Here is a 26,077-nt window from a genome sequence, read left to right as displayed (position 1 = left end):
AGTCTCTCTGGACGCTCTGTCTCATTTTTACTGAGGAACAAATGATCTGCAGTGCGCTCCTGTCTGTGCGGACCCAAGTGTTATTTGACATCCAGCGTGCACACTTCATTACAGTTTCTATAGAGACGGCTCCATACATTCTCTGATACATGGCAGCGGCTCAGGCTTTGAGTGGTGACGTGTGTTTCCAAGAGTAAAACATATAATTAGCTCCGTGGTGTTGAAAGGATCAGACATGTGGAAACAAACAGAGCTGTTTATGTTCCTTTAAGTGGAACTGCCACTCACGGGTTTGCATGTTAAACTTGATGTCAACCCCCTGAGTGCACGGCAGTCTCATTTTTTGAAAAGCCCAGTTTATATTTCCTATTCACAGATTCTGTCCATGGTGCATTCACTGCCTGTATGAAGACTGCTCGGCCCTATGTTTAAAAATGTGGGCGTGTAAATTAAGAAATAAGTTTGGCATCGGTTCAGTAGATTGTTTCCGCTGGCAGCCGTGACACAGAATCAGTGGCTGCAATGAAAACCTTTGGGGCTGATGTGACCGTCCATTAAATGTCCAGTAGAAGTTTTTATCTCCATAAATAAAAGGCAAAAAAAAAAAATGTTATTCTGGGTTTTTGCTGAGAGGTGAAAAGTTTTTGTAAGTACCAGTCATTTACTCGCCCACATTTAAAAACAGGTTGAACAGATTGAAAAAGACCGGGATACGAGACGGTTGAGCTTCTATAAAAAGATTCACATGCTTACTTGTACATAGAAACACTTACGCCTACATTTACTCACATTAAGAAAAATTCAGAAGTAAAGAAGAACCCCTGCAGGAGAAGCCAAAGACGTTAAACCACTAAAAGAAGACAAAAACTCAAGGCACATAAGATTAAATCTAAAACAATTAAAAAACTTACAAAAGGAAATAAACAAATAAAGGAAACATGTTTGTATCGATAACTTTTAACTGTCCATATCAAACTCTGACATCACTTTTAACTCTGAACTGCTTTGTGACTCTTGCAGCGCCACGGCCGCAGTTCCAACTACCACAATTGGGGGCGCCCTTTCCCTCCACAGTCTGCGTGGAGCCGCAGGTAGAGAATTAAGTTTACTGTCCGCCACTGATTCCAGCTCCCGCCTTAATGAATTCTTAACACCTTCATTAAGCCTTTTATTAGCCACATGAAAGCACCGAGCCCTCGCTGTTGTTTTATGATGTGATCACCTTCATGACTTAACGCTAAACATGTAAAATACTGTTGATTGTCTCTTCATTGATCCGTTATTCATGAATATTTAATCAAATTCTAAATTATACTTTTAATCTCCTCTGTAGATCCAGCTCCAACAGTCTCGGTCGGAGGAGCTACAGGTTTGGTGGAGCTCCTCTGGTCGGAGGCAGCCTCCGTCTGCACAGCACCCGCTCCCCCCACTCCTACACCTATGCCGCCGAGCAGGAGTCCCTGCTCTCCCACCCACCCCACTCCCATCATCCTCTCCTGCCGCATCACCCGCCTCCGCTGTTCCTCTCCAGACACTTTTCTGCAAAGAGGGATCGACGGGCTCTCTCCCTGGAGCTGCCTGACGCTCTTCTGGCGGGCGGACAGCCCCCGTGCCTGCCCCCTGTCCACGTAGACCCCGGGAGGAGGAGTGGGTCCGGGGCAGGGGGTTCCATCGCAGGAGGGTCCGGAGCCGGTAGTGGTTTTGGAACGGACCACCGAGACTGTAACGGAAAGACTCCGGGTCCCCACGCCCATCTGATGACTGAGGTTTACCCTCAAGTCAACGCACGAAAAGACAGAACAGATCTGGATGAAGAGACGGACTATGTGAGCCGCAACAAATCTACACCCGTCATTGATTTCTCCTTTATTCACTCACTCTGTCTTTGAGTATAAGTACTATAGTCCTGGTGTTTGACCCACGTGGAACTCGTAGCCTGATAATAATCACTTCTTGATTAGTTTTCTGATCTCATATTTTAACACACACCTCTAACAGCCCTCTCATCTCCCTCCAGAGTCTTTGCTTCCGTGTCCAGAAGATGATGGAGGTCTACAAGCCCGACTGGTGTGAAACCAGAGAGGAGTGGTCCGTCTACATGTTCTCCCCCCACAACAAGTGAGTGCGTCAGATCTTTGGGTGAACTTGTGGTTCAGGGGCCTGATTTCCTGTTTCCTGTTTTCTCACATGAAATCAAATTGGAAAATTTTAACTTCGTAAACCAGATCTAAATATCTCAAGCAGCATTTACCATGCAGAAGAGTGTTGTTGTTAAATAAATGAATTTGATATAACTTGCACTAGATAAATGGACACAGAGGGAATATTATTATAATATTATTATTATTATTTTAGGGTTATATGATCCCAGAATATTTCCACTTCTAATTAATATATTAACTGAACAATACCACAATGATACTTTTAACCGTGCATTGATTCATTTGGTCACTGTCGTCGTGAAATCACAGTTTTTCATCTCTAGTGTTTGTTGTAATCGTTTGCTTCGGCAAAGTGTTCCCACCGAGCCTCTGTTCTGCAAAGTGCAGAGAATCCAAGTGTGGAAAGAAGATGCCCTGATAATGTGGAGGAACGTAGAGCTGCACAGTCAAACCGGTGCTGTCTTCCGCCGCTCGTTAAAGTGATGTCGCTCTATATTTCCTTCAAAGCATTTTTCTTCTCCAAGACATTGACTCCGGGCTCCAAGTGCGTGTGTGTTCATCTGCGTTCGTCAGTGTCACGATGTTTTCCACCAGCCCTCGATCCATCGCTGGAAGAGAAAGAAAACTCACTCAGTCATCCACTCGTTCACAGGCCCCGATTCCCTGCGTGCTGATAGCCACTTAAGTGAAGCCAGGCCCCAGGGCTGTGTCTTGGCATCCTGGCAGGTGCCATCTGTCAAACCGGGGCCGTGTGTGTGTGTGTGTGTGTGGTGTGTTTGCGTGCGTGTTGGCAGTGAACGCTCCAGTGTTAGGCCTGATCTGCAGTTACGTGTGCTTGTGGATGACTTCGCATACTGCCCGTGCTTGTGGGAGTCAGTGAGCATATGTGCATCTTTAGCCTCGGCGGCAGTTTGTGTCTGCGAGTGCACGGAGGCATATGTGTGTGTGTGTGTGTGTGCGTTCGCCCTAACGAGTGCAGATAAGCAGAATTAAAGCAGACAAACAAACAAAAGGAGAAACAATCAGAAACCAGAAGTTGTGTCTCAGGCGAAAATAATTGCCGATGCCAGAGCGGCCGCGGGTCGCGATCGATATCAGATGACAGGGTTGCCAGATTTGAATCGATAGATAAAGGGACAGAGTTGCCGGGTCTGGAGGAAAAGGAGTCGGATTAGCGCATTGATTCCCTCAGCCAGAGGTGCTGCAGGAGGTGTATTCTCCTCTCTTTAGATGAGGTGAGCGGAGGTCAGTGAGGGGCTTTGTTCAGGAGCTGCTTTCTGTTCTTACTGGCTCCAGATCTGACGTCAAAGTGTCTTCGTGACGTCTCAGATCTGGTCGTGGACGTCTGTTCGCTAAGAGCAGCTCCACCTCAGAGTCATTCACGCCTCATCACGAGTGTCTGTTATTACAATGAACACCTCTGTTTGTCCCTCGTTCAGGTTCCGGCTGCTCTGTCAGTCCATCATCGCTCACAAGCTCTTCGACTACGTGGTCCTGGCGTTCATCTTTCTCAACTGCATCACGGTGGCTCTGGAGAGGCCGAGGATTCTGCAGGGCAGCCTGGTACGTACCATGTACCTTAAATACCAACTTTTTTACTGACCCGTTATTCTAATTGTTTGTAATTTAAATAATCAACTTCGATGTTCCTGTTTTCATCCCAGCACTTTCCTCTTCGTTTTGGGCAAAAGGCAACTTTCCCAAAGAGAGTCTCGACTGACGGCCACTTTTCAAGCAGTCGACCTGAAGCGTTCATGTTTTATTAGAACATCGGCTCCTTCGAAACTCTGATTTTGGCAACTAGCTCTGGTTTTATTCTAATTGCAAAAACATGAACAATTGGCGTCAGTAAACTTTTTCTGAGCGGAACTGATTGTACTTTTCAAAAGTTGCCGAAGCCAAACGGAGTCGGTGATTTTTTGTTCTCCTTCTTTTTTCCTTCCTCTCAGTTTTTGTCTTTTCTCCTTCTCTTACAGGAAAGACTGTTTCTCACCATCTCAAACTACATCTTCACTGCCATATTTGTCACCGAGATGACTGTCAAGGTAAAACCTTCTTCCCTCTCCTCCTCTTCCTCCTGTGTCCCTCCTCCGCTTTCTTCGCTTTCCCTCATCACCCCCACGTCTCTCTCCTTTCTTATGCATTACCTCACATTTGTTCTTTTCCTCTTTCCCCTCTCGTCCTGACCTCCTGGTACATATCTCATCTCCTCCTCCTCCTCTCTGATATCTGCTGCCTCCCTCTCGTCTTTTCTTACATCCTCCATCTCCTCTCGTTGCTCCATGTCCACTTCTGTCCTCTCTTCATTCCCTGTCTGGTTTACTCTGCTCTCTCTGTTTTATCCCTCCGTGCTTAGCTCTTCTACTCTTCTTCTCTCATCTCCAACCGTCAGTGTCTCCACCTCCTCCACCCTCCTTCCATTTCTTCTTCCTTTTCTCAACAACTCTGCAGTTTAATCAGTTGCACATTTCCCATTAGCGATGGCCAGATAGATAATGAAGTTAATTAGAAGGCTATCGCTCTTTAGTTTCTCCCAGACTTCCCATCAATAAACACACACTCACACACACTCTCACACTCACTCACATACTGTTTTTTAATCCACTAATCTTCCGTCAAGGAGACAGGGCATCATCCATTATTAAAGGCCGTGTGTCCCCAGGCTTTCTCCTCATCGGGTAGAAACCCTGTAGTGATTTATTTATGACGGAGGATAATGGAGACATGTGTAACACAGCGATATGCAGATCATCTCGGCGCTGTGGTGGTGCCACAGTTCACATGTGCCCGAATATACTGTATGTATCTGGCCCCAGGTTGAACTTCCCTTGTTATTCATTCTCTTCTGTATCTTCATCTCCTTCTATTAGCATCTTTATTTCCATCCTCTTGCTTCAATCAGCTTTTCAATCGCTCACATTTTCATTCGCTTTATCGTCTCTGTGCTTCTCATTTGAGTAATTTCAGACCGAGTCCTGTATCTGTCTCCTATCGTTCGCTCTGTTTGTACCGTAATTGTTCGGGCTCCGTTGTTATCTCTCTCCGTGCTGCGCTTCATTTGCACACTCAAATGTGGTCCCAGCGCTCCGCTGCCACTCATGTTCTTATCTCAGATGTTGTGTGTCAGTCGATGAGCTGCAGCGCTGACGTCCATCCAGTGTTTGACTCTCAGAGTTACTCAGAAAATAAATACGTAGAAGCACTGGTCCTTTATTTAGCAGGAAATCCAAGGTTAGGTCATTGATTCTGTTGATATTTGAACTCAAGACCAAAACGCAGATCGTCATCCTTTCGTTATGTCCTGATTTATTTTGGTTAGCTGTGATTTAATGTGGGTGTACCGTCCCAGAGGAGTTATTATCTCGTTTGAGATGCAACAGGTGATGTTTCCACCTGTTTTATTTATAAATTGCTCAAAGAAAGAGGGTTGAAAAGATTAAAATAACTTTAGTTTATACAGTTTATGAATGTCGTCAAGGAAATCGCTGTTTTGGCTTCTGGGACCTTCGGCTGGACCAGTGTTGTGTCGTTCAGGGTGTGAAGCTCGTTTAACTCAGGGAGGAGGTATTTGCAGAATTTCACAAAAAGTGCATCGGATTAAAATCTCTCATTTAATACGTTCACATTCACTTGAACTTGGAGGAGTGGGTGAATGAAACACTTACACACTCATTTGTCTTCATATACTTGTGACGGCATTTACTCTGAGAGCCATAACATAAATATTAAATATTCATATTCATATCCCCGCAGCCACTGCAATGACCTCATGTTGATTATTTAAAACCGACCAGTGGAGATCAACGTAGAAAAACACACACATTTATATTCATATTATTCATGAGTCATATGATGTCAGTATCACTTACTGGGCCAAATGTACTCGGGGTATTGCGCCAGTTTTCCAGGCGCAGACGTGATACATTCTGCCGCTAACGCACAATGAGCAGTCGCAGATTGTGAGGGTCAACATCATACGTCTCATTACTCACTGTATATGTAACTCATGGACGAGCACCAGTGAGTTCCAGTGGATTCATAAGATTTATCTACTGAGGGTTTGAAATCGGAGGAATGAACATGGTGATGAGATTCTCAATTGACACAAGTAAATAATATTTATCTGAAACCTGATTATTATAAACAGAAAATAATCCATTGGGCGATCATCAATGATAAATGCAATATCCAAAAACAATATTAAACCTTGTTCTTGTTCTTAAAAGTACAACATGTTGGCGTCTCTCAGTGAAAACAAGAACAAAAGACTCAGTTTGATGACATGAACCGAGTCGTCACAACATGAATCACAGATTATTGTCATAAAATCATTAATTACCGATAGCAGCCTCATAAATTCCCATGTGAGCTGTGTGTTGGGAACAAAGAGAAGTGCTCTCTGTATGAATCCTCATTTCTTAACTGGTATTGATAATTTTCTTTTAATTATTTGCGTTTTTTATTGAACGACAAATCATTGCAGGACAGTTATGATTATCATCTCCTGGATTTTCTCATTGTACAAAACCATTACATCATTATTTTCCTCTCACTGGATTCTTCGCCATTCTGCGTCTCACTCTCCCTCCCTCCCTCCCTCCCTCCCTCCCTCCCCTCTCTCTCCTCTGGTTGCTGCTGGTCAGCGTGTTCTCTCTCCGAGGAGCACTAATTAAACAACCGCAATAATTAAACAGAGTTTCCTCTCCGAGAAACACTCCATCACACCGACGTCCTGTCCTCATCTCCTGTCCACACACACACACACACACACACTCAAAGGTCACTTCTGGGGACATTTCGAAGACTTGCATTTAAATCCCGGACGTTTTGTTCTAACCTTAAATACTTATACAAAAATCTGTGTATTCTCAATTTAGGACAAGGCTTTTGTCCCCATGTTGGACAAACCGTGCCCAGTTAACTGGGCTTAAGTGCCAAGTGTGTCCCCCAGTATCGATCAGTGTTACCTGCACACAGAGCGTCCAGCCTTGAACACGAGAGTCTAATTAGAAACAGGGAGCGGCGTGTCGAGCTGTTTTCCACTCCGCCTCTTTCTGTCTCTCACACACACACACATTCACGCATCCAGACCACAGACCGTGACATCTCGAGAATCTTTCATCAAATCTGCCTCGACATGTATTTCGCGATTTGTTTGGAATTTGGGCACGACTGACTGAAACCAGATTTTGAGAAAAATGTATTTGACATCTACTTTGACATTTTAGCTGAGTTCATGTCCCGTTAGCTAACATGGAGAGGGCCGGGTCTACGACCTGATGACCTAAACACACACTGATACAAACACAACCTCGCACTATTACAACTTTTAGAGCTCACGACAATATATTTATATATTTATCATTCACAAACACTGCTTTAAATTGATGTTTAAACTTTCACTAAATATCTATAATTATAAAGCAAAGAATGAAACTAAAGCAGAGGACAGTTACCCAGATGCATTCTGGTCATTTTTTAACCACATGTGCAGCGTCACAAAGTCTCAAACATCAGATTAGAAAAACAACTCTGAAGCGACAAGAGCAATCATTGCCACATTTTCTGCTCAGTGAAATTGCAGATGGTGTTAGAGTTGAATTTAAATTAGAATTAAATGTGACGTGCTCGCCCTGTCGGCCAAAGGACGGCTGGCGGTGTGAGGGCGGCAGAGCTGGCTTTGATAATAGCGCTGGCATCGACCCGCTATAGATTTCCCATGCATCATGTTTTATCACGGTGATATTTGATCTGCTTAATGGAGGCCTCACGGCATTCAGACAGTCCCACAGGGGCTTCGGTGCAGCCGGGGGCTATTAATAACCAACAGAAGCATCGAGCCTGTCGAAACATGACAAAGGACTTTATCTGGTGGAATTTGACGGTGACTCGCCGGCAGGGACAGATGATTCTCACAGTGAACGTTTTTTTGGCCACGTCGCCTGTCAAAACAAAACGTGGAAAGATTGTGTAGAACTCATTCATCCCGTTTCGTTCATCCTCTCTTCACACACTGTGTTTGTGCCTTTTCACCCACCGACGCTCGGGACGGACGTGACTTCTTTCAGAGTTGCTGCTGCCACCGTCGCTCACTTTGAGTTACCGTGGCGACACTCACGCTGTTTGTTCCCATGTGGGATATATTTCTGGAAAGTGCTGCCTAAGTTAGAATGGCTTTGTAAGGAAAAAAACTTATTTTAATGCTGATATAATATCGCAGGTTAATGACTCAAAAGATTATCAGTTGGTATAAACCACTAACTATCAACTTTCAGTTGAGTAAAGGAAGCTGAGAATCTACTGTGTGTGAAATAATCACCGCACGATTCTTGGAAGTCGCCTCTTTAACATTCGTCCGCTGTAGTCGACGCCGGTTTCCAGCGGAGACCAGAAACTTCTCATTGAAGTTTCAACATGTCAACGTTCATCAGCTCTACTTGCTGCAGAATATTCTGCACAGAAATGACGATGGTGTTGTTTTGGAAAACAAAGCGCATGGAGTTTTTCATGTTTTGGATCAGTGTTTCTTTCCTCTAATGTGTTTTTTGTTTGTGAGACAGAGGCTGAATAGAGGAGCTGTAGCAGTGGACAGTTTGAGGGAAAGTGATGTTTTCTGAACATTAGAGATTAAAGATTTTCAGGTAATAGAACCGCTTGAAATTCTGAACCTGAATCTGAGCAGAATAAAACCCAGACGACTGAAAATCCATCGCTGCTGAATCCAAGAGTCATAATCTGAACGTAGACTCTTCTGCGGTTATAGATTTCCACCGAACCGTGTGAATGGCTTTTCTTTTAATCGCCTTTTTCTTTGCCCTCTTCCCTTCGCTTCCTTCATCCCTCTCCTTTTTAAACGTTCACTTTCTAATATTGGGATAAAGCAGCTGTTGCTTGTCTTTCTTCTCCTCCCTCCATACTTTCATCTCCCTGGAAATGCAACAGGGTTTGGATTTAACACTCCCCTCCTCCTCTTCCTCCTCCTCCCCTCCTCCTCACCTCCTCCTCTTCCTCCTCCTCCCCTCCTCCTCCCATATTTTCTGACTTACATCTTTGTTCCAAATCTCGTCTCTTCCCCTGAAATACCTGTTTGAGGAGCTAAAGAAATCTGAATATCAAAGCCTGTGCGTTCATGTGCATCTGTTGCATCACCAGCGTCTCTCTCTCTCTCTCTCTCTCTCTCTCTTTCTCCCTTTCTCCCTTCATCTTTCCAGGTGGTGTCCATGGGTCTGTACCTGGGGGAGTCGGCCTATCTCAGGAGCAGCTGGAACATTCTTGACGGTTTCCTGGTCTTCGTCTCTTTGATTGACATCGTGGTGTCCATGGCGGGTGGCGCCAAGATTCTCGGCGTGCTGCGCGTCCTCAGGCTGCTCAGGACACTGCGTCCCCTCAGGTGGGCAGGACAAACCCCTCCCGCCTTAGTCATAGAATAATGATCCCTAAAATAATAGTTCTTTTTTTTTAAATGTGTCGACAGAGGTTGAATTTCTAATATTTCGATTTTAAAATCTTAATGTTTGTGTCTCCCTCCGTCCTTCAGGGTGATCAGCCGGGCCCCAGGCCTGAAGCTGGTCGTTGAGACCCTCATCACGTCCCTCAAACCCATCGGCAACATCGTCCTCATCTGCTGCGCCTTCTTCATCATCTTCGGCATCCTCGGCGTTCAGGTAAACATCATCAAATATGGATTTGTGTGCTGTTTTTTTTTTTTTAACTTTCTCTTTCTTATTAATCGTAGAATCTCACAAAGCCTTGAACAATTTATGACCTCTCGCTGCAGCAACTTTAATTGGGCCTGCGACGGTCAAACTGTCTCAGACGTAACGTGACCTAACACAGTGACCCCCATGCTCACCACGGCCCTGTTACGTTTTCCTCGACTTGAGAATCGAAGTGGGTCAAAATATTCAGTTTAAAGCAGAAGGTAAAAACACAAAAAGGAAGATTAGACGTGATTAATCTGTAACAGTGAACATGAAGTGAGGCTGCGTGGCCCTGGTTGAACCCAGGACAAACTCACACTGTCACAGCGAGGACGAGGAGGGTAATTAGAGCAGGATCCAACAGGAAGAGGCGCAAAGGAAAAACAAGCCGAGACGTAACAGGTGTCGGCATTTTTCTACCAAAACAAACCTCTTCAATCCTTTACAGACAAATGTGTTGTGCTCATGTTTTCACTTACGGGTCTCAGATGGAGGTCGACCTGAGAAAACCTCCTTTATGAATATATTGTTTTTACATGTATTGAGATCATATGCATCCATTAAACACCAGCTGTAAATATTCAGTTCAAAGGAAGAAGCCAGAGGATTAGAACATTATGGTTTAAAGTCCTGGATCTGCTCCTTAAATCCAATCTGCAGACAAAACAAAAAAACTTTCCTTCCATTAAAAAGGTTCTGAAGTTTTTGCTTAATCCTGCAAACAAAGGTAACATCAACGTCTATAGTCGGTCAATTCGTACTATTATTGTATTTGAACAAATTAAAATAAGAATTTAAATCTCTCCTCACGAGCCTCATTGAACCACAGATATATCCACTATTTTATATTTGTCATTCTATTGCCTGTTCTCATAGAGCTCACTTGGTTTTTTAACTCTTGTATTTAATTAGCGCGGCAGCACATATTCTTTAGCGTCTGGTTGTGGATCCCTCCCTCTTCTCCCTCACATCCCCTCACGTTATTATTCTGCCTGCGTGCGCTGTCATGCATTCGTTTACTCACTCCTGTCTTTGATGTGCTTTAAAATTAAAAACACATTTTTCTCATGAGGGAATTCAAACTGTTGATATCAAGAGCTTTTTTCTGGAGTTTTCACTCAGGCTTCACACACTGGTTACTGACGCTAATTATGCAATTACTTCAAAACGCCGTGAGAAGTGGCCGCGCACGAGTGTTGTCACAGCCTCATCAAACTGTGTCTTTGTGTGCTCCTGCCTCTCATTTTCCTCTCGCTGTGTGTTTTACTTCCAAGCTCTTCAAAGGGAAGTTCTACTACTGCGTGGGTTTCGACGTGAAGAACATCACTAACAAATCCGACTGTCTGGCTTCCAACTATCGATGGATCCACCACAAATACAACTTTGACAACCTCGGACAGGTACAAGAAAGAGAAGGAGACAGCACTGACACTTTTAGATTGTTTGGAACGTGCTTATTCTGGATGTACGCACAAACAACCGTGCTCATAAACTTCACGCACTCAAAGACATCAGATTCACCTGACAGAGGTGACAACATAACCTTCGCGGTGGAGGTGATAACTAAGTTGATGTGCAGCAGATAGTTAAGTAAACTTAGTTTTAGTTAAGTGGTTTGTTTGGAACAATTAGACAAAGAACAAAACTGCATTTTCCAATTTATTAACAAACACAAAAAAGTGATTGACTGATATAAAAGACGAAGATTTCAGTCCCTGAAACACAAACTGTGTTTTTCATCAAGATCCGTGAATTAATTTCCTGGGAAATTGATGAAAATGTCAAAATAACATCTTAATGTGCGATATTGATAAAATCTGTGATGATCTGCACCAACATTTGATGAGCTCTCCCCGGGCCGTTGTCCCGTCCTTCCACCAAGTCTTGTGGAAATCAGTTCTGCAGTTATTAACCAATAATCAGTAAATTCATCCACCTTGGACGGAAATAAAGTTGTGTGCGTGTGTTTCCTCTCCAGGCTCTGATGTCCCTCTTTGTGCTGGCCTCCAAAGACGGGTGGGTTAACATCATGTACCACGGCCTGGACGCGGTGGGAATCGACCAGCAGGTGATGACAGACTCACCCTGTGGTTGCACACATCACAGCCCCGTGCTGACACATAGAAAGTGCAGCCGTCTGGAAATCTTTCTGGGTTTTTTTCTGCCACTCACCCGGCGCGGAGTCGCCCACAGGCCTGTTTCTCCAACTGTCCAGCTGCTTCTGGGGAATCCCACGCAGTCTCAGGCCAGATGGGATATGAAATCCCTGGATCTGCTCGGCCCCCGTGACGTCCTCCCAGTTGGATGAGTTCATCCTGGAGGCTTCCTGATAAAAGCTCAGCTGCCTCCAACAGAACTAGAGGAGCATCAGAACCCCTCCAATATCTCTCTTTATCCTTAAAGCCGAACAGAGAAGGGATGCAGGATTGTTCTGAAGTTAATTCATGAGATCTTCCAGTGTAGTAGGCTGCTTAAAGTTCTGATTGTAGCTGAAGTTTCGATCGTGAATCTAAAATTTAGAGTTTTTCTCTTTCAGGCTTTCAGTATTCTGCTCAACTCAAACATGTGGAAACTGCTGCTTTCGTATTTCATCTCTTCTTCCTGGACCCCATTGCAGATACTGCAAGTGTGAAAATATAATGTCCCATCACCAGTCCGTCAAAACTCACACAGAACGAGGAGAGAAGTTCTCCAGGTTCAAGCAGGACAGAGCCACTCTGCTCCGAACAGAAACACTGCACCTTGAATGCTTGAGTGCAGAACTTGACCAGACTTTGAACCGTGCGTCTCGGCCGAGCTCAGTCCCACCTGCCTCTCTGTGAGCTCCTCACAGACTGATTATAAAAACGGACGACGCTTCTCCACTTCCTCACGTTGCGTATAAATGAAGCTAAACCTTCCAGGATACAGGTGCCACCATCTTGTGCTTCAGACGTCATTTGGATGATGTGATGTGGAATCAAGATGTTTCTATATCATCACAGAACTCATTAAAAACACTAGAAATACCTACAATGCCAGAAACCATCCTTTTATTATCGTGTACTTTGACAGCTTCCAATAAGTGAAGCCAGCAGCTCACGTCCTTATTTTAATGTAAATTATTTCTATAAATGTGATTTTAAGTAGATACTTGATTTCCTACATCGTAAAATAAATTGCATTCCCGATAGTAGCACTGCAGTACTGGTACTCGGTGTACTGTGTAATACAGTGGTTCAGAGAAGTTGAGAACTCCAGTAAACTCTCCCTCGCAAAAACATGCACACGCGTGACGTCACGGTCCAATGGCACGATGCAAATGAGTGCACTGAGTGAACAGATTCCCTTTAGGATCGGTTTTATTAGAAAATCTATTAAAGAATCTATTAGGGAGAGGGCATTATTCGGGATGATTCAGTTTCCCCTCCTCGGGGAGAAGCCTCGCTGCAGTCCAACATGGCTCTGAATGACTAATCCAACGCTGAGCTTTCAACGCTCCACACGCTTCCAAATTGAAAATCTCACTCTCATCTCCGGTTTTATTGCATCTGAGCTTGATTTTTTTTTTGTCTGGTAATGACTCCCTCCAATATCTACCCACTCACCCAGTCATCCCCGTCTTTTCATCGCATTGTCTCGCTGTCCTTCCTGTTCCTCTGTTTCCCTGTCACCCTGGGACATTTGGACTTCATTAGAGGTGGATGTGTACATTTCACATGTAGATGAGTAGCCTTCACTTTAAATTCGCTGCTGACGCAATCCAGAAACTGAGCGTCTTTCAGGTTATCCCGATACATTAAACTAGATCTTTTTCATTTTATACTTTAACTGTATTGCTATAAATCCTCTGTTTTCCTTTCTGCTTGTTTTCTATCTTCCTCCCACCCTCTTCTTCTGACTTCCAGCCGCTGACCAACAACAATCCCTGGATGCTGCTCTACTTCATCTCCTTCCTCCTGATCGTCAGCTTCTTTGTCCTCAACATGTTTGTGGGCGTGGTGGTGGAGAACTTCCACAAGTGTCGGCAGCACCAGGAGGTGGAGGAGGCCAAGCGCCGCGAGGAGAAACGCCAGCGGCGCATGGAGAAAAAGAGGAGAAGTAAGAGGGGAGGAGGAAAAGGGGGAGTGGGGGAGAACTGAGTGGGGGGAAAAAAAGGTAGATGCTTTGAAGCTGATGAAATACAAACAAAAAAGTAGGATTAGGAAGAAAATTCGAGGTGTGAGGAACGAGGAAATGAAAAGATAGGAGCTAAACGTGAAAAAGAAGATAGATGGAGAGAGTCCAGGGACGTGAGGATAGATGGAACAGAGGAGGACAGATGGGACACCTGAACCTCGTGGGACTAGATGATGAAGGATAGGAGTCCTTCTGGAAAACAGTGGAGGACCAGAGGGAAGGAATGAATCAAGTAGGAAACAAAGTGTACCGTATAGAAATAATATTAATAAATTCAGGATGAGAGACTCGTATCTAACAAAACCTCTCAAGTTGCTTCGGGATGAATCCGTAGGAAGGCAAATATCTGGGTCACCGTAAAATGTCCAGAAAATTCCAAGCAAGGGTTGTTGTTGATGACGTGAGGATCCAAATATCTCAGGATGAAGAGGAGGAGGAGAAGCCGTACACGTAGAGGACGCAGATGAAGATGGAAAGACGACATTCAAAAGCTCATGGCGATAAAGTCAGAGGCTGATTTCGCTGAGCTGTGAACAAAAACATGTGAATTCTGCTGCAGAATTCAAACGTCGTAGAGAAACTCAGCAGGTTAGATAGTAAAATAATGATATGTGCAGTACTTCCTCCAGGGTAGAATCCAAATGACGCACTTATTATTTAATATTTACGTGACACATCTTTGACTCCCTCTTCCTTGTTTGTTTGAATACATCTTTATATTTGCACCTCACATGGATTTCGTTCACGCTCTCTCGCCTCTTGTCCTTCGTCCCTGACGCCTTCGTTTTTCTACATTATTCCCTCTGTGATTCCGTTCACTCGTTCATCTCCTCTTGCTTCCTCCTCCATCAATACTTCCATCCTTCTCATTGATCCAAATCCCCACTTAACCTTATTCTCTTCTTCCTCCATCGCCCTCCTCCTTGACTTTCCGCAGAGGCCCAGAAGCTGCCATACTACGCCTCTTACGGCCGCACCCGCCTGGCGATCCACACTCTGTGCACCAGCCACTATCTGGACTTGGTCATCACCTTCATCATCTGCATCAATGTCATCACCATGTCCCTGGAGCACTACAGCCAGCCGCAGGTGAGCGCACCCCTTGTTGGAGGGATCGCCGCGGCGTGGGTGTCGGAGTGAGACACGGCAGACTTGTTCAAGGGCTTCTGAGTGGGTGGTGATGCACCATCTGGATTTTTTAAAGTGGGCACTCCCAGAGGCAGGCTGCCAACCTGCTGTTCTGAATCAGCGGCAAAAAGAGCCAACGAGCAAAACAGCCATCCACACGCTGGAAGACGAACACGCCGGCGGATCAGGGTGTTGGTTATGTAAAATGTTTCTCAGAGGCAGAGATAGAATCAGTTCAGAGTGAAATGTTAACTCTCGTGTGATCTCGGGTTCTTTTCACACTTCTCATAGTAACGGAAAAAAGTTTTGACGGTCCTCATTCATTCAGTGCATCCTGACTCGGATCTCTTCCTCTCTCTCTCTCAATATATATACTGTATATATATATATATATATATGTGTGTGTGTGTGTGTGTATAAAAGTTATACAAATCTTTAGACAAAGAAGTGTTTCTGCTCAGAACAAAGTATAATTCATTAGTTTCCTCCAGGTAAGATTGGAGATAGAGACGGAGGAAATGAACTGTCTGTTATCTAAGTGTCACAGCTGCTGTCTCTGCTTCTCTTTTTTCTAACCTCTGTCCCCCTTTGACCCTCGTTCCTCTCTCAGTCTCTGGAGACGGCACTGAAGTACTGCAACTACTTCTTCACCTCCACCTTTGTGATCGAGGCCACTCTGAAGCTGGTGGCCTTCGGCTTTCGACGCTTCTTCAAGGACAGGTACGAGGAGACGCCCTGAGCTGTGACGAGACGTTATAACAAAGAAGCTGCTGACGTGAAACTCGCTGCTGCAACGATTTCCACCAAACTCTGTTTGGAATTCTTCATGTTTTAAAAGTTTCCTGCTGAATGTTGGAGATAAAACTCTGGTTTTTAATCTTCAGTTCCACACCTCTCACAGGAGATCGTGCCCACTCACCGACGTTCAGGGAATGAAAGAGGAAACATTCTCCACATTCACACTCGCAAAAATGTCAAAAAGCTGCTTCAACTCTTCATGAGCGACTTCAGAGTGGAAGCTCCAGATAATATTGACGTCTGGCTTTAAACGTCAATGCCCACAAATCCTGCACAGCGCACATGTCCCTGGGTCGGACTCTCGTTTCGTTTTTTTGCCTTTTGCGTCGATGTTGACGTTATATTGAAAGATTATTCTGACCACAAAGCTTGCTCGTTCTGAACATCGACTGAAGAACACGTGAAATCATTTAGCCGGTGAACATTTTCACATCATCTAAAAATAAGCAGCCACAGTTTGCTTCTGTCTGCTGTTCACTGGTTGTAAAGTTAACCAGCTTTCCTGTGCGTTAGATAAATAGAAGACTCACATCTGAGGCTGAGCAGGTGGATTTTAATATCTTCACCTAACAATCCAGGAGATGTTCTCTTTTCCAGCCGTGTGCTCAGGCCGGGGAGCAGCTGTGACGGCGTTGACATTCCTTACTATGTAGATTTTATTATTGCAGCCTGCGATCTATTTTTAAAGAATTGTGGCTCTGCCGGAGGAAATTGCTGTTGGTTATTTTTTCCCCCCTCCCGATGCTATTTCAACGATCTCTCCCTTCCTCGCTGTTTCTGTCTCCTCCTCCTATTGTCTTCATATAAACAGAATAGTTAATGGCCATATTATAGCTTCCGACCCTCATTTTAATTCATGTCTTTATCTCTCCATCGCTTTGTCTTTTCCAGCCTTCCTGCCCTTGTATGTTTTCGGAAAACCCTCGGCTTTGTATGGCAACCTCGTGTTGTGTGTGCATGTGTGTGTGTTCGCTCACCCTGGTCGACCTGATCTGCGCCAAATCTGCTGCACGGGATCTGAGATATTTTCTGGGACGAGATACATTAGCTGTGGAGGAACATATACCCCAGGCTGCAATTTTACAGAGTTAAAAATGAAAGGAACTTCTCTAGATTGAAAAGATTCGGGGGGAATAAGTTTTTAAAAAGTTTGTGAAGCTACGGTGCCTCTGAAGACGTCCCATCACACTTTGTTATGTTTGAATAAAGGTTGTTTTCACAGTGGGACTTTATTTTCTTCTCATAGTTGCAGCTGTGTGAAATCAGAGTTATGCAAAATGTTTTATTTGGAAACTGCTCCTGAAGGACAACACGAAGGTTTTCAAGAATTCCTTGTGCTCGTCAGTCTCAGCTGTCAACTGATGTTTCACGTTGTTTTCATTGCCTGAAATAGTAGAACCCAAACTTTAACAAACATTAGTGCGACATAAACTATCATTGAGAAAAATCTATTTCACGTGTACTTTGACTTTTTAGTTTGGTCCTTGCCTCATGTGCTAACATGGAGGAGGCATGGTTTTAACATATACCGCAGCCAGCCATTAGGGGGCGACAGAGATGATTTGGCTTCACTTTCAGAAAGCTCTCGTCTTCGTTTACCGTCTATACAAACACCAAGTATGTGTTTGCTCTCGTGAATTCAGCTTTACAAAGAAACATGGGATGCAGTTATAACTCCAACTGTCTCATCGCGTAGAAAAACAACACAGAGACGCACTAAGAACTTAAATAAACCAAAAACAAAACAAAGAAAACTTTTCTTCAGTAACAAGGAGGCAAAAGAAATGTGTCTGTTTCAGTCACGAGAACATCGTTGGTTTTGTATCATTACATTTGGTCTCGAATCATTCGTTTGTTTTCCATCATGTTATTGGAAATATAATCACGTAGATGTGACGGGACTTGTCTGACAGCAGCGCTCTGTACTTTTTAAATGGCAGATATTTGTGATGATGAAACTCAACCGTGTTTTGTATTCACAGATGCATTGTGGATCGCATGACTTAATTTGTCATGTTACGCACGTGCAGCTGCCAGTTTAAAATAAAAATGGCAACAGACGAGTGAACAAACAAGAAGCCGACATTTGCATAATATTGAAAATGTTCTAATTGTATTAGCATAAGTATTCTTGACGGGCCTTCAGGTAACGTTGGACGTGTTTCCTTCTGCCAAGTCAGTTGTGGGACAGTCATGCAGATTGTGCATAAAGTGGATGTAGGTCATTAATATTAATTTGAGAATTAACATAACACAGACCCTGAAGTGGTCATGACGTCCAGAGACACACACACCGAGCGAGCAAAGACTTCCAACTCCAATTCATTCTGCTGTTTGATGGTTTCACCAGATTCTATAGATTATAGTTGATTAAACTGTGTGTGTGTGTGTGTGTGCATGTGTGTGTGTGTGTGTGTGTGAGTGTAGATGGAACCAGTTGGACCTGGCCATTGTGCTGCTCTCGGTGATGGGCATCACCCTGGAGGAGATTGAGATCAATGCCTCCCTCCCAATCAACCCCACCATCATCAGGATCATGAGGGTGCTCAGGATAGCACGAGGTACGCAGACACACACACACACACACACACACACACACACAGCTGTAAACTCAACCACAGATTTATTCAGGACTGGATTAGAAACATGGACGTGAACAGTTGAAGTTGCTCAGTAGTTGCCTGAGTTTGACCCTTTATCCGATCAAAGAAGACGTTTATGGTTTTTCTTAGTTGTGGAAATGATTGAATGTTGTAAAATGCGTTTGTAGGTGAATATTGTGGTTTGGAGGAAGATGGACGGTGGATTTTGTGATGACTTGCGTTTTCAGACCCTTCTCAGAAAATCCTATAGTTGTTTAATTCAGCCTAAAGTAAAGTCAATCTGATTCCACTTCTATCTTTCACTCACCTTTTTAATTTCACTCTTATTCAGCACCTCTTATTATTAAGAGGAAATTATAAAACTATCTGTTCCTGACCAGCTCCTCTCAACTTCACACCGAGGAGGATTAAGACTAATTACATCAACCTTATTTAGTCCTCGCCCTCCTTCCCTCGACCTCTGCCCTCTGCGATACTGCCCAGGGACCGCTGAGTGGACCTTTGGGTAAAATGCCTAATTAACCAGCAGCAGCTGGTAAATATTAATTGAGTGGTTGTGACTTTTACTCTTTTCTTTCCTCCTTTCATAACATTCTGACCACTCTCTCTGAATGTTAAGTAACTTGTGTGAGTGTGGGGAAGAATATTAACACTAAGAATATTTTTAAATCATCCACTTCTTCCTTTGGATGAATTTTAAAACCACTCTGAATAAAAGAGTTCCAGCCACACTGGTTGAGCAGTTTCAAGATAATAACTTCATGGTTTATTTATATTTCACAAACTATTTTGAATGTAAAATAAAAAACTAAAACTGTGTTAAACTGTGTTAAATCCAAAGAAAGTGACCATATGATCATTTTATTTTACCAAAATAGGTAAAATCTTATTCCACGCTACAGTTTCTCTCAGCTCCTCCTGATTGGTCACAGGAGACGCTTTTGAATCCCAGGTGTGAACTGACGAATTTATGAATGTCCACTTTTGATTGGCTCTCTCAGGACGGGAGTTAATCCCAGGTCTGAAGCGAGTTTGGAGACAAGCTTCTCACAGCAGCTGCACAGAGCTGGATAATGATGTATAGAGATGCTCTAACCAGGCTCCCCCACATCCACACTCTCCTCCTGAGAGGAGTCCACCTCCCAGGAGGTTTTATTACGTGAACGGCCGTTTTCCTTCGCCACCCGACTACAGCCTTGGTCCCCCCCCCCCCCCCCCCCCCCCCCCTCCCCCTCTCTGCTTCAGGCCCCATCGTCAGCCTCGCTCGTAGAGAAATTGCACCGGTGGGAATTGCGGGGGGGCTCTAATGGAGAGTCGAGGAAACCTATTTCATCTACCGTCCATTTCTTATCTCTCTCCTCCTCTTTCTCCTCTTTCTCCTCTCTAGGTGTTTTTCTTCTATTCATCACATCAGCACACGCGTGCAGAGTATCACACAGAAACGCACTGTGTGTGTGTGTGTGTGTGTCAGTGTGTGTGTGTGTGTGTGTGTGGATATTTCAGCTGTGACTATGATCTCTTCTCTTTCTAGTGTTGAAGTTGTTGAAAATGGCCACAGGGATGAGAGCTCTGCTTGACACAGTGGTCCAGGCTCTTCCTCAGGTATGTGCACACACATACACACATAAACACACACACACACAGACACACACACACACACACAGACAGGGTATCCTCCCTGTGCTTATCACAAGCACACACAGGAGTTAATTAACATTTGTACAATGATAAAGGACCAGAGTGGATAGAAGCTCCCTGAGAATTGTGACATTCAGGAAGTCGGCCCTCGTTGTTCCGACTCTCTGCGTCTCCTCACACGGATTCAACATTTTTATTCCCGCTGCTGTTAATGAGACAAGAGGAGCTGCTCCCTTGGTTCGGAAAGAAATTCTTTAACCTTTAATCTGCTTCATATATTTTTTAATATGTGTGTTACAGACAGGGAATGTGAGAACGTGTAATAACTTTCGTGGACTCAGTAGATATCAGAGGAACTTAGAAATAAAGTTTTCAGTGGGAAAACACACGAATGTTACTGGTGTGGACACAAACACAGTGAACAAACATCATATATCTCCTTTAAATCTCCGCTGAGGAAAATCAGTTCCACTGAAGCTCTCGTATCTTTTCGTACTGTGAGCAGAGGGGAGGAGTTTAAAAAAGTAACCTGCGGAGAGGAAGTATTTCACAATTTTAAAATGAATTCAAAATAAGATGTTCTAAGAGCGACTTTCCTTCCTCTCAGAGGAGCGAGATAAAAATGTCTTTATTCATCTTCTCCAGGTTTAACGTTTCTTCTGCTGCAGATAAAGAATTAGCTGAAGTTCTGCCTCTTTTTTTTTTTTTAACATAATGAACCTCTAAAGCTTTTTTTCTGTGTTTTTCTGTGAGCAAACCAGAGAAAAATGCACTAATGGATGAGCTCTCTATTCAAACAGCTCTTTATTGAAGACATTTGTAATGGAGGGATTCTGGGAGCAGCAGGTTTTTTGTTTTTTTTTACTGAAGATGTGACTTCTGTGGTTCTCTGAGAAGATTTTTGTGTCACCCTGATAAAAGAAATAAACACAGGCTCCCCCACTTCAATCAAGAGACGCCTTTCCTTGTCCACTTTAACTTGTCCCTGCTGTCCCTGCTTTCTGCTTAGGACAAATTTCAATTTTGTTGGGTTTGATTTTTGAGGTAAAAGTAGAACACAATAAAAAAAATGGGGACAGATACAGACCAAATCTTCTTAAAGTAAAACTTTAAGATACGAATCCTTTGAGTGTCTGTGAAGAGGCTCACTGCTCCAGGAGAGAACAGCTTTTGAAATATGAATGTAGATATAAAAAACGGGAAATAACACGTTCTGTGACCCTCGTACGTTTGCCGGTCGGGGTTTTCGCTCTGGAAACCAAAGTTGTAAATATCAATATATTCCTTACAAGCCACAAGCTCCAGCAATCTGTTCCCGCACCACGGCTCTCTTTCACTCTCCGCTCGCAGGGAATCGAAAAAAAACCGTCGGCTGGGCTCATGTTACATCCTGCAACCTGCTTCAGGGCAAGTCGCTGATTGTTATATCCACCAGGAAACATCAACGTGCTCGACTGGAGAGCCAGGGAAGGCGAGCTGTCCTCTGGCTTCGTCTCAACCTCTCAGAATCTCCCTTTCTCCCCCCTATTTCACCCTCTCCTCCAATAAAAACTTTACATCTCAGTCCTTCCTAATCCACTCCCTCTCTGTTTATTTGCCTGTCCAATGGAATTTTACAGTCTCGTATTCCAAAGCAGCCCATCGCCTTCCCTGTGAGGTGACTGAGCTGATGGTGTTCAGCTCAGCGCCTGCTATCGCACCCCAGGGGGTCCTCCTACCCATTTGCATTGCGTATCGCTATCTGCGAACGCTGCGAGCCGCTGCACGGATGGATGATGTCAGAGTCAGCAAGTGAAATTTTGCCCCCGAACCGTGTAATAGAGTGATTATCCTTGATTTGAGGCGGAGAGGGTTTTTGTTGGGAGCTGTTTTAACCTCCAGCGGATATTTTAGCTTAGATTTTGCACAACAGGAGGAAGTGGAGTCATTTAAATCAAGTTATTTGTCAGACGTTGGACATAAAGATTCCTCTTTTCTTTTACTTGTTGGATAATTTGAAAATCTGTTCACTGTTTGTCTGGATGGTTTGGACGAGGAGTTATTTTGCAGTAAAAACAACTATATAACTAAAGTGGATCTCTTTGTGTGTGACAGGTGGGGAACCTGGGTCTGCTCTTCATGCTGCTGTTCTTCATCTATGCTGCTCTGGGAGTGGAGCTGTTTGGAGAACTGGGTGAGATCTACCGTCCTCTTAGTCAGAAGAGAAAAACAACCTCTGAATGACTTTAAATCAAGTTCACTGCAGTTCGCTGTCTTTATTTTTATTTTTTTGTCATTATATTTTAGACAGAATGAAATGTTAATCACAATGAGTTAATCCTTCTCTCTCTGAGCGGAGCTGCTCTCAGGTAAATAGTTTAAAAATAGACTAATCCATTTCTATTGGGGGGGGGGGGGAGGTCGAACTCAGGTGACGTGAAATTATAATCAGTCAACCATAGAATCAGTGTGTAATGAAAGTCCATTATTCTCATTCAAGGTTACAGGAACTTAATTGAAGTTTGTTTTTTATTCCTCTGCAGCACCAACATTTCTAACTTTAATGAAAGCTGGAGAACTGCGGTGACGCTTTTTGTCACTTGGACACTTTTCCAACTCCTGTCCATTATCTAATAGATGTCAATATGCACTTAGTTGATTATTTTTATTAGTATTATTATTATTATTATCAGGAGAAACCTGCACTGGTTGTTAAAGGCATTCAACCACAGGGTCGCAACTGTTACCTGTGATCTACACAGAACTTTTCTCTCTCTAAACCTGTTTTCTCTCCCGGATCCTTATCGCCCCTCAGTGTGTAACGCCGACTACCCCTGCGAGGGAATGAGCCGCCACGCCACCTTTGAAAACTTCGGCATGGCCTTCCTCACTCTCTTCCAAGTTTCCACCGGGGACAACTGGAACGGCATCATGAAGGTACCGGTTTTATGTGTTCACACGACCCTCCTGACATTTTCACATTCGTCATCCGGACTGGGCCGTGTAATCGGCTGAGCTGATTGGTTGTTACATCCCTCTCTGCCGCCTCATCTCTCCGGCACAAATTGTCTTACACGAGGGGTCAACCGGAGCGGACCAGACTAAAGCAGCTGCAGCGATATTTACAATCACCTCCCAATTATATTTTACACCGATCCCCCGACGGACAGACGCTGGGACGTGATTATAATTGTAGGTCCTCGGTTCACATCCCGGGAGCAGACGGTGTTTAGACGAGGGGAACGAGAGCGAGCTGCGTGTCCTTCAGCGAGGGAGGGCGTCCAAAACATACTCAACAGAAACCTTTCAAGGGTGAAAGATTAAATTTACTTTCCCAAAATATGTTTGTATTTTATCCTCATCTTCGCTCTCGTCCATCACCTCAATCGACTCTGCGGTCACGCCCGAGAAACTGAGCTGTTAAACTTCTCGTATCTGACGTGTGAGAGTCAGAGTCCGGGGATGAAGAGAACAACACGCTGCGACTCTCGGGACGAGCGGAGATTTCAACAAGCTCCCGAGATATTACAGAAGTGAAAGGGTTAGGAAAACTAAACATTTCCAATTTACATCTAATTTGTTTTATTTTTTAGCCAATTCAGTTTCAGAAGTTTGGAAGAAAGTTGAACCAAATCATTTTGTTTTAATTAATTATCTTTCATCATTACAAGAACTAGAATTTAACATTTATTCAAGAGTAATACGCTGGATTCAGTGTCTGAATGTCTTTGCTCAAACAACACAAAGACATTTAAGCGAGACCTTTTCGTGCTCGGTATCAACCTAAGTATGATTGTATTATGATCTTCTATCTTTTTATGCAACCTCTCTGTTTTGTCCTCTCTTCCACCTCTCCCTTCTATTTCCTCTGTCCCTCCATCTCCCCAAATGCTCACTGTTCTTCTATGTTGTCCACCCGCTCCTCCTCTGCTTTTGTCCCAATCCTTGTCTCACCCTGTCTTCCTTCCTCTCCCCTGTAACCCCTGATCTCTCCCCAACACTCCTCCACCCTCCAGGACACGCTCAGGGAGTGCCCTCCAGGCCGCCCGGGCGGCGACTACGGCTGCCACGCCGGACTGCAGTTCATCTCTCCCATGTATTTTGTGTCCTTCGTGCTCACGGCTCAGTTCGTCCTGATAAACGTGGTGGTGGCCGTGCTCATGAAGCATCTGGACGATTCCAACAAGGAGGCGCAGGAGGACGCCGAGATGGACGCCGAGATCGAGCTGGAGCTGGCTCAGGGAGGCCTGTGCTGCATGATGGGAGGCATCGGAGCCATCGCTGGGGCCACGGGCGGCCCCGCCAGTGGGGCCGGTGGGGCCAGCGTGGGCGGAGGAGTGTCTGGTGCAATCACGGCGGGGACGGTTGCAGGACCGAGCGGCGTAGTGATGGCACCGCTGCGAGATGGAGGAGGAGGCTGTGCAGCTCATGAGGGACACGCACACCATCGCTGTCGGCTCTACTCTCCGGCTCAGGTAAGAGGCGTTTTCAAGAGTATCATTTCTTTTTTCTTTTCAAGTTTCTGTGGACTCGGCTCACTAATCAACCCCCCTCACCTTCCAGAGCGCCACAGAGGGGATGTAGTTCAGTGGGAAACGCTGCCATGAGTGTTGGCTCTCGTTCTTTCGCTCCCTGATTGCCGTGTCTCACGCAGAGAGTCAGTGCAGCCACATCTGTGATCACACTCACAGCAAATTATAGTACCTGCAGATGAAAACAGGTATTTTTAGACGGGCGCTTGCTGTGGCAGAAAGAAAATGAAAACAGGTAAATAAACAAAGATGGAAACGGAGGAGAGGTGATAGATGCTCTGTATTTATCTCGAGCTTTATTAGTCTTGATGACCACTCAGAGTGCTTTACAGAGCGAGTTATTTCTTTTCACTGCATCTAGGGGCAATTTTGGGTTCAGTATCTTGCCCAGGGACACTTCGCCGTGCTCTTTGAAAAGACTGGGATCGAACAGCCGACTCTCTGGTGAGAGCCACAGAGAAAACAGGAAATGGAAACTGAGAGCAACGTGAAGACGAGAGAGAAAGTAAGGTGTCGGCGTGGAAACGGAGCATGTGACTAAGTGACGGCTGCGGCAGGAGAAAGAACAAGAGGCTGAATAATTGAGCGACTAACTGTGTTTGACTTTTTGATTGAGTTGCCTCTGACAGAATGATCTGGAGGTGTGTTTGCACCGCAGCGGGTGTACGGTGGAGTGTTTGCTGTGTCACGTCAGTTTGTTTTGGCGAGTGGCAGCGGAGTCATGTGACCTGCAGTGAGGCTCATTAGAAGGGACCCAGCAAACACAAACACTGATGAACAGACGCCGAGGCAGATGAAATTTGGCGTCTGAGTGGCAGCTGTGCTTTAAAGCTGAAACAACAAAGAAACTGTCAGGACTGCGGCTCCGATGGATTTCTTCAGATTGTTTATTCACTGAGTTTGAAATCAAAACAACAGGATCTAAAAAGAGACGAATGGTCTCCACGTCCATCCGTTGTTCAAAAATTGGGGAATTGTCTTAAAGATATTATCATTATTTCACTAATGTGCAGTTTTTGACAAATTGAGAAATTACAGGATCGTGCAATGGAGTCTGGGTAAAACGTTCTGTAAGGCCATGTATGTATGGTCCTGTGCTAAACCTTCAATTAACGTTCACGGTATATTTATCAGAACCTTTTCTGTTGCTGTTGATCAGAAGCCGTGAAAGCGAATCAAAACAATAAAGAACCATTATTTTCCTAAAGACGCTTCCTGGAGCTGAGAGAATCTAGAGAACAATTTGGTTTGTAACGATAAGTTAAACTCTTGTTCACTTTGTCGACCGTCGATATAAAAATATTGATTAAAGCAGCTTTAAGCTATAAGTTGTTCGAGGTTTTGCAATAAAACCAGATTTTACTTAAAAATTACTTTAA

The 26,077-nt window shown here is 44.3% G+C and overlaps 1 protein-coding gene across 2 annotated transcripts in view; it reads left to right on the top strand.

Moving 5' to 3' along the window:
* The window catches only part of LOC109643409 (voltage-dependent T-type calcium channel subunit alpha-1I-like), a 146,245-nt gene that overhangs the window by 107,461 nt on the left and 12,707 nt on the right, over positions 1 to 26,077 (top strand). For both annotated transcript variants that reach the window (XM_069530618.1, XM_069530617.1), the window contains 17 exons: positions 1,021 to 1,091; positions 1,334 to 1,826; positions 2,018 to 2,118; positions 3,602 to 3,725; positions 4,139 to 4,207; positions 9,374 to 9,552; positions 9,700 to 9,826; positions 11,137 to 11,262; positions 11,841 to 11,930; positions 13,750 to 13,942; positions 14,958 to 15,109; positions 15,759 to 15,868; positions 18,374 to 18,507; positions 20,081 to 20,151; positions 22,282 to 22,360; positions 22,982 to 23,103; positions 24,183 to 24,641. In XM_069530618.1, the coding sequence (XP_069386719.1) occupies positions 1,021 to 1,091; positions 1,334 to 1,826; positions 2,018 to 2,118; positions 3,602 to 3,725; positions 4,139 to 4,207; positions 9,374 to 9,552; positions 9,700 to 9,826; positions 11,137 to 11,262; positions 11,841 to 11,930; positions 13,750 to 13,942; positions 14,958 to 15,109; positions 15,759 to 15,868; positions 18,374 to 18,507; positions 20,081 to 20,151; positions 22,282 to 22,360; positions 22,982 to 23,103; positions 24,183 to 24,641 (2,700 nt within the window). The remainder of the gene's footprint in view (positions 1 to 1,020; positions 1,092 to 1,333; positions 1,827 to 2,017; positions 2,119 to 3,601; positions 3,726 to 4,138; positions 4,208 to 9,373; positions 9,553 to 9,699; positions 9,827 to 11,136; positions 11,263 to 11,840; positions 11,931 to 13,749; positions 13,943 to 14,957; positions 15,110 to 15,758; positions 15,869 to 18,373; positions 18,508 to 20,080; positions 20,152 to 22,281; positions 22,361 to 22,981; positions 23,104 to 24,182; positions 24,642 to 26,077) is intronic.

Source organism: Paralichthys olivaceus, chromosome 8 (genome assembly GCF_024713975.1).
Source record: "Paralichthys olivaceus isolate ysfri-2021 chromosome 8, ASM2471397v2, whole genome shotgun sequence".
In the NCBI taxonomy this organism is placed as follows: Eukaryota; Metazoa; Chordata; class Actinopteri; order Pleuronectiformes; family Paralichthyidae; genus Paralichthys; species Paralichthys olivaceus.
Note: the sequence above shows the minus strand (reverse complement) of the source record. Positions and strands in the feature narration are given on the sequence as shown.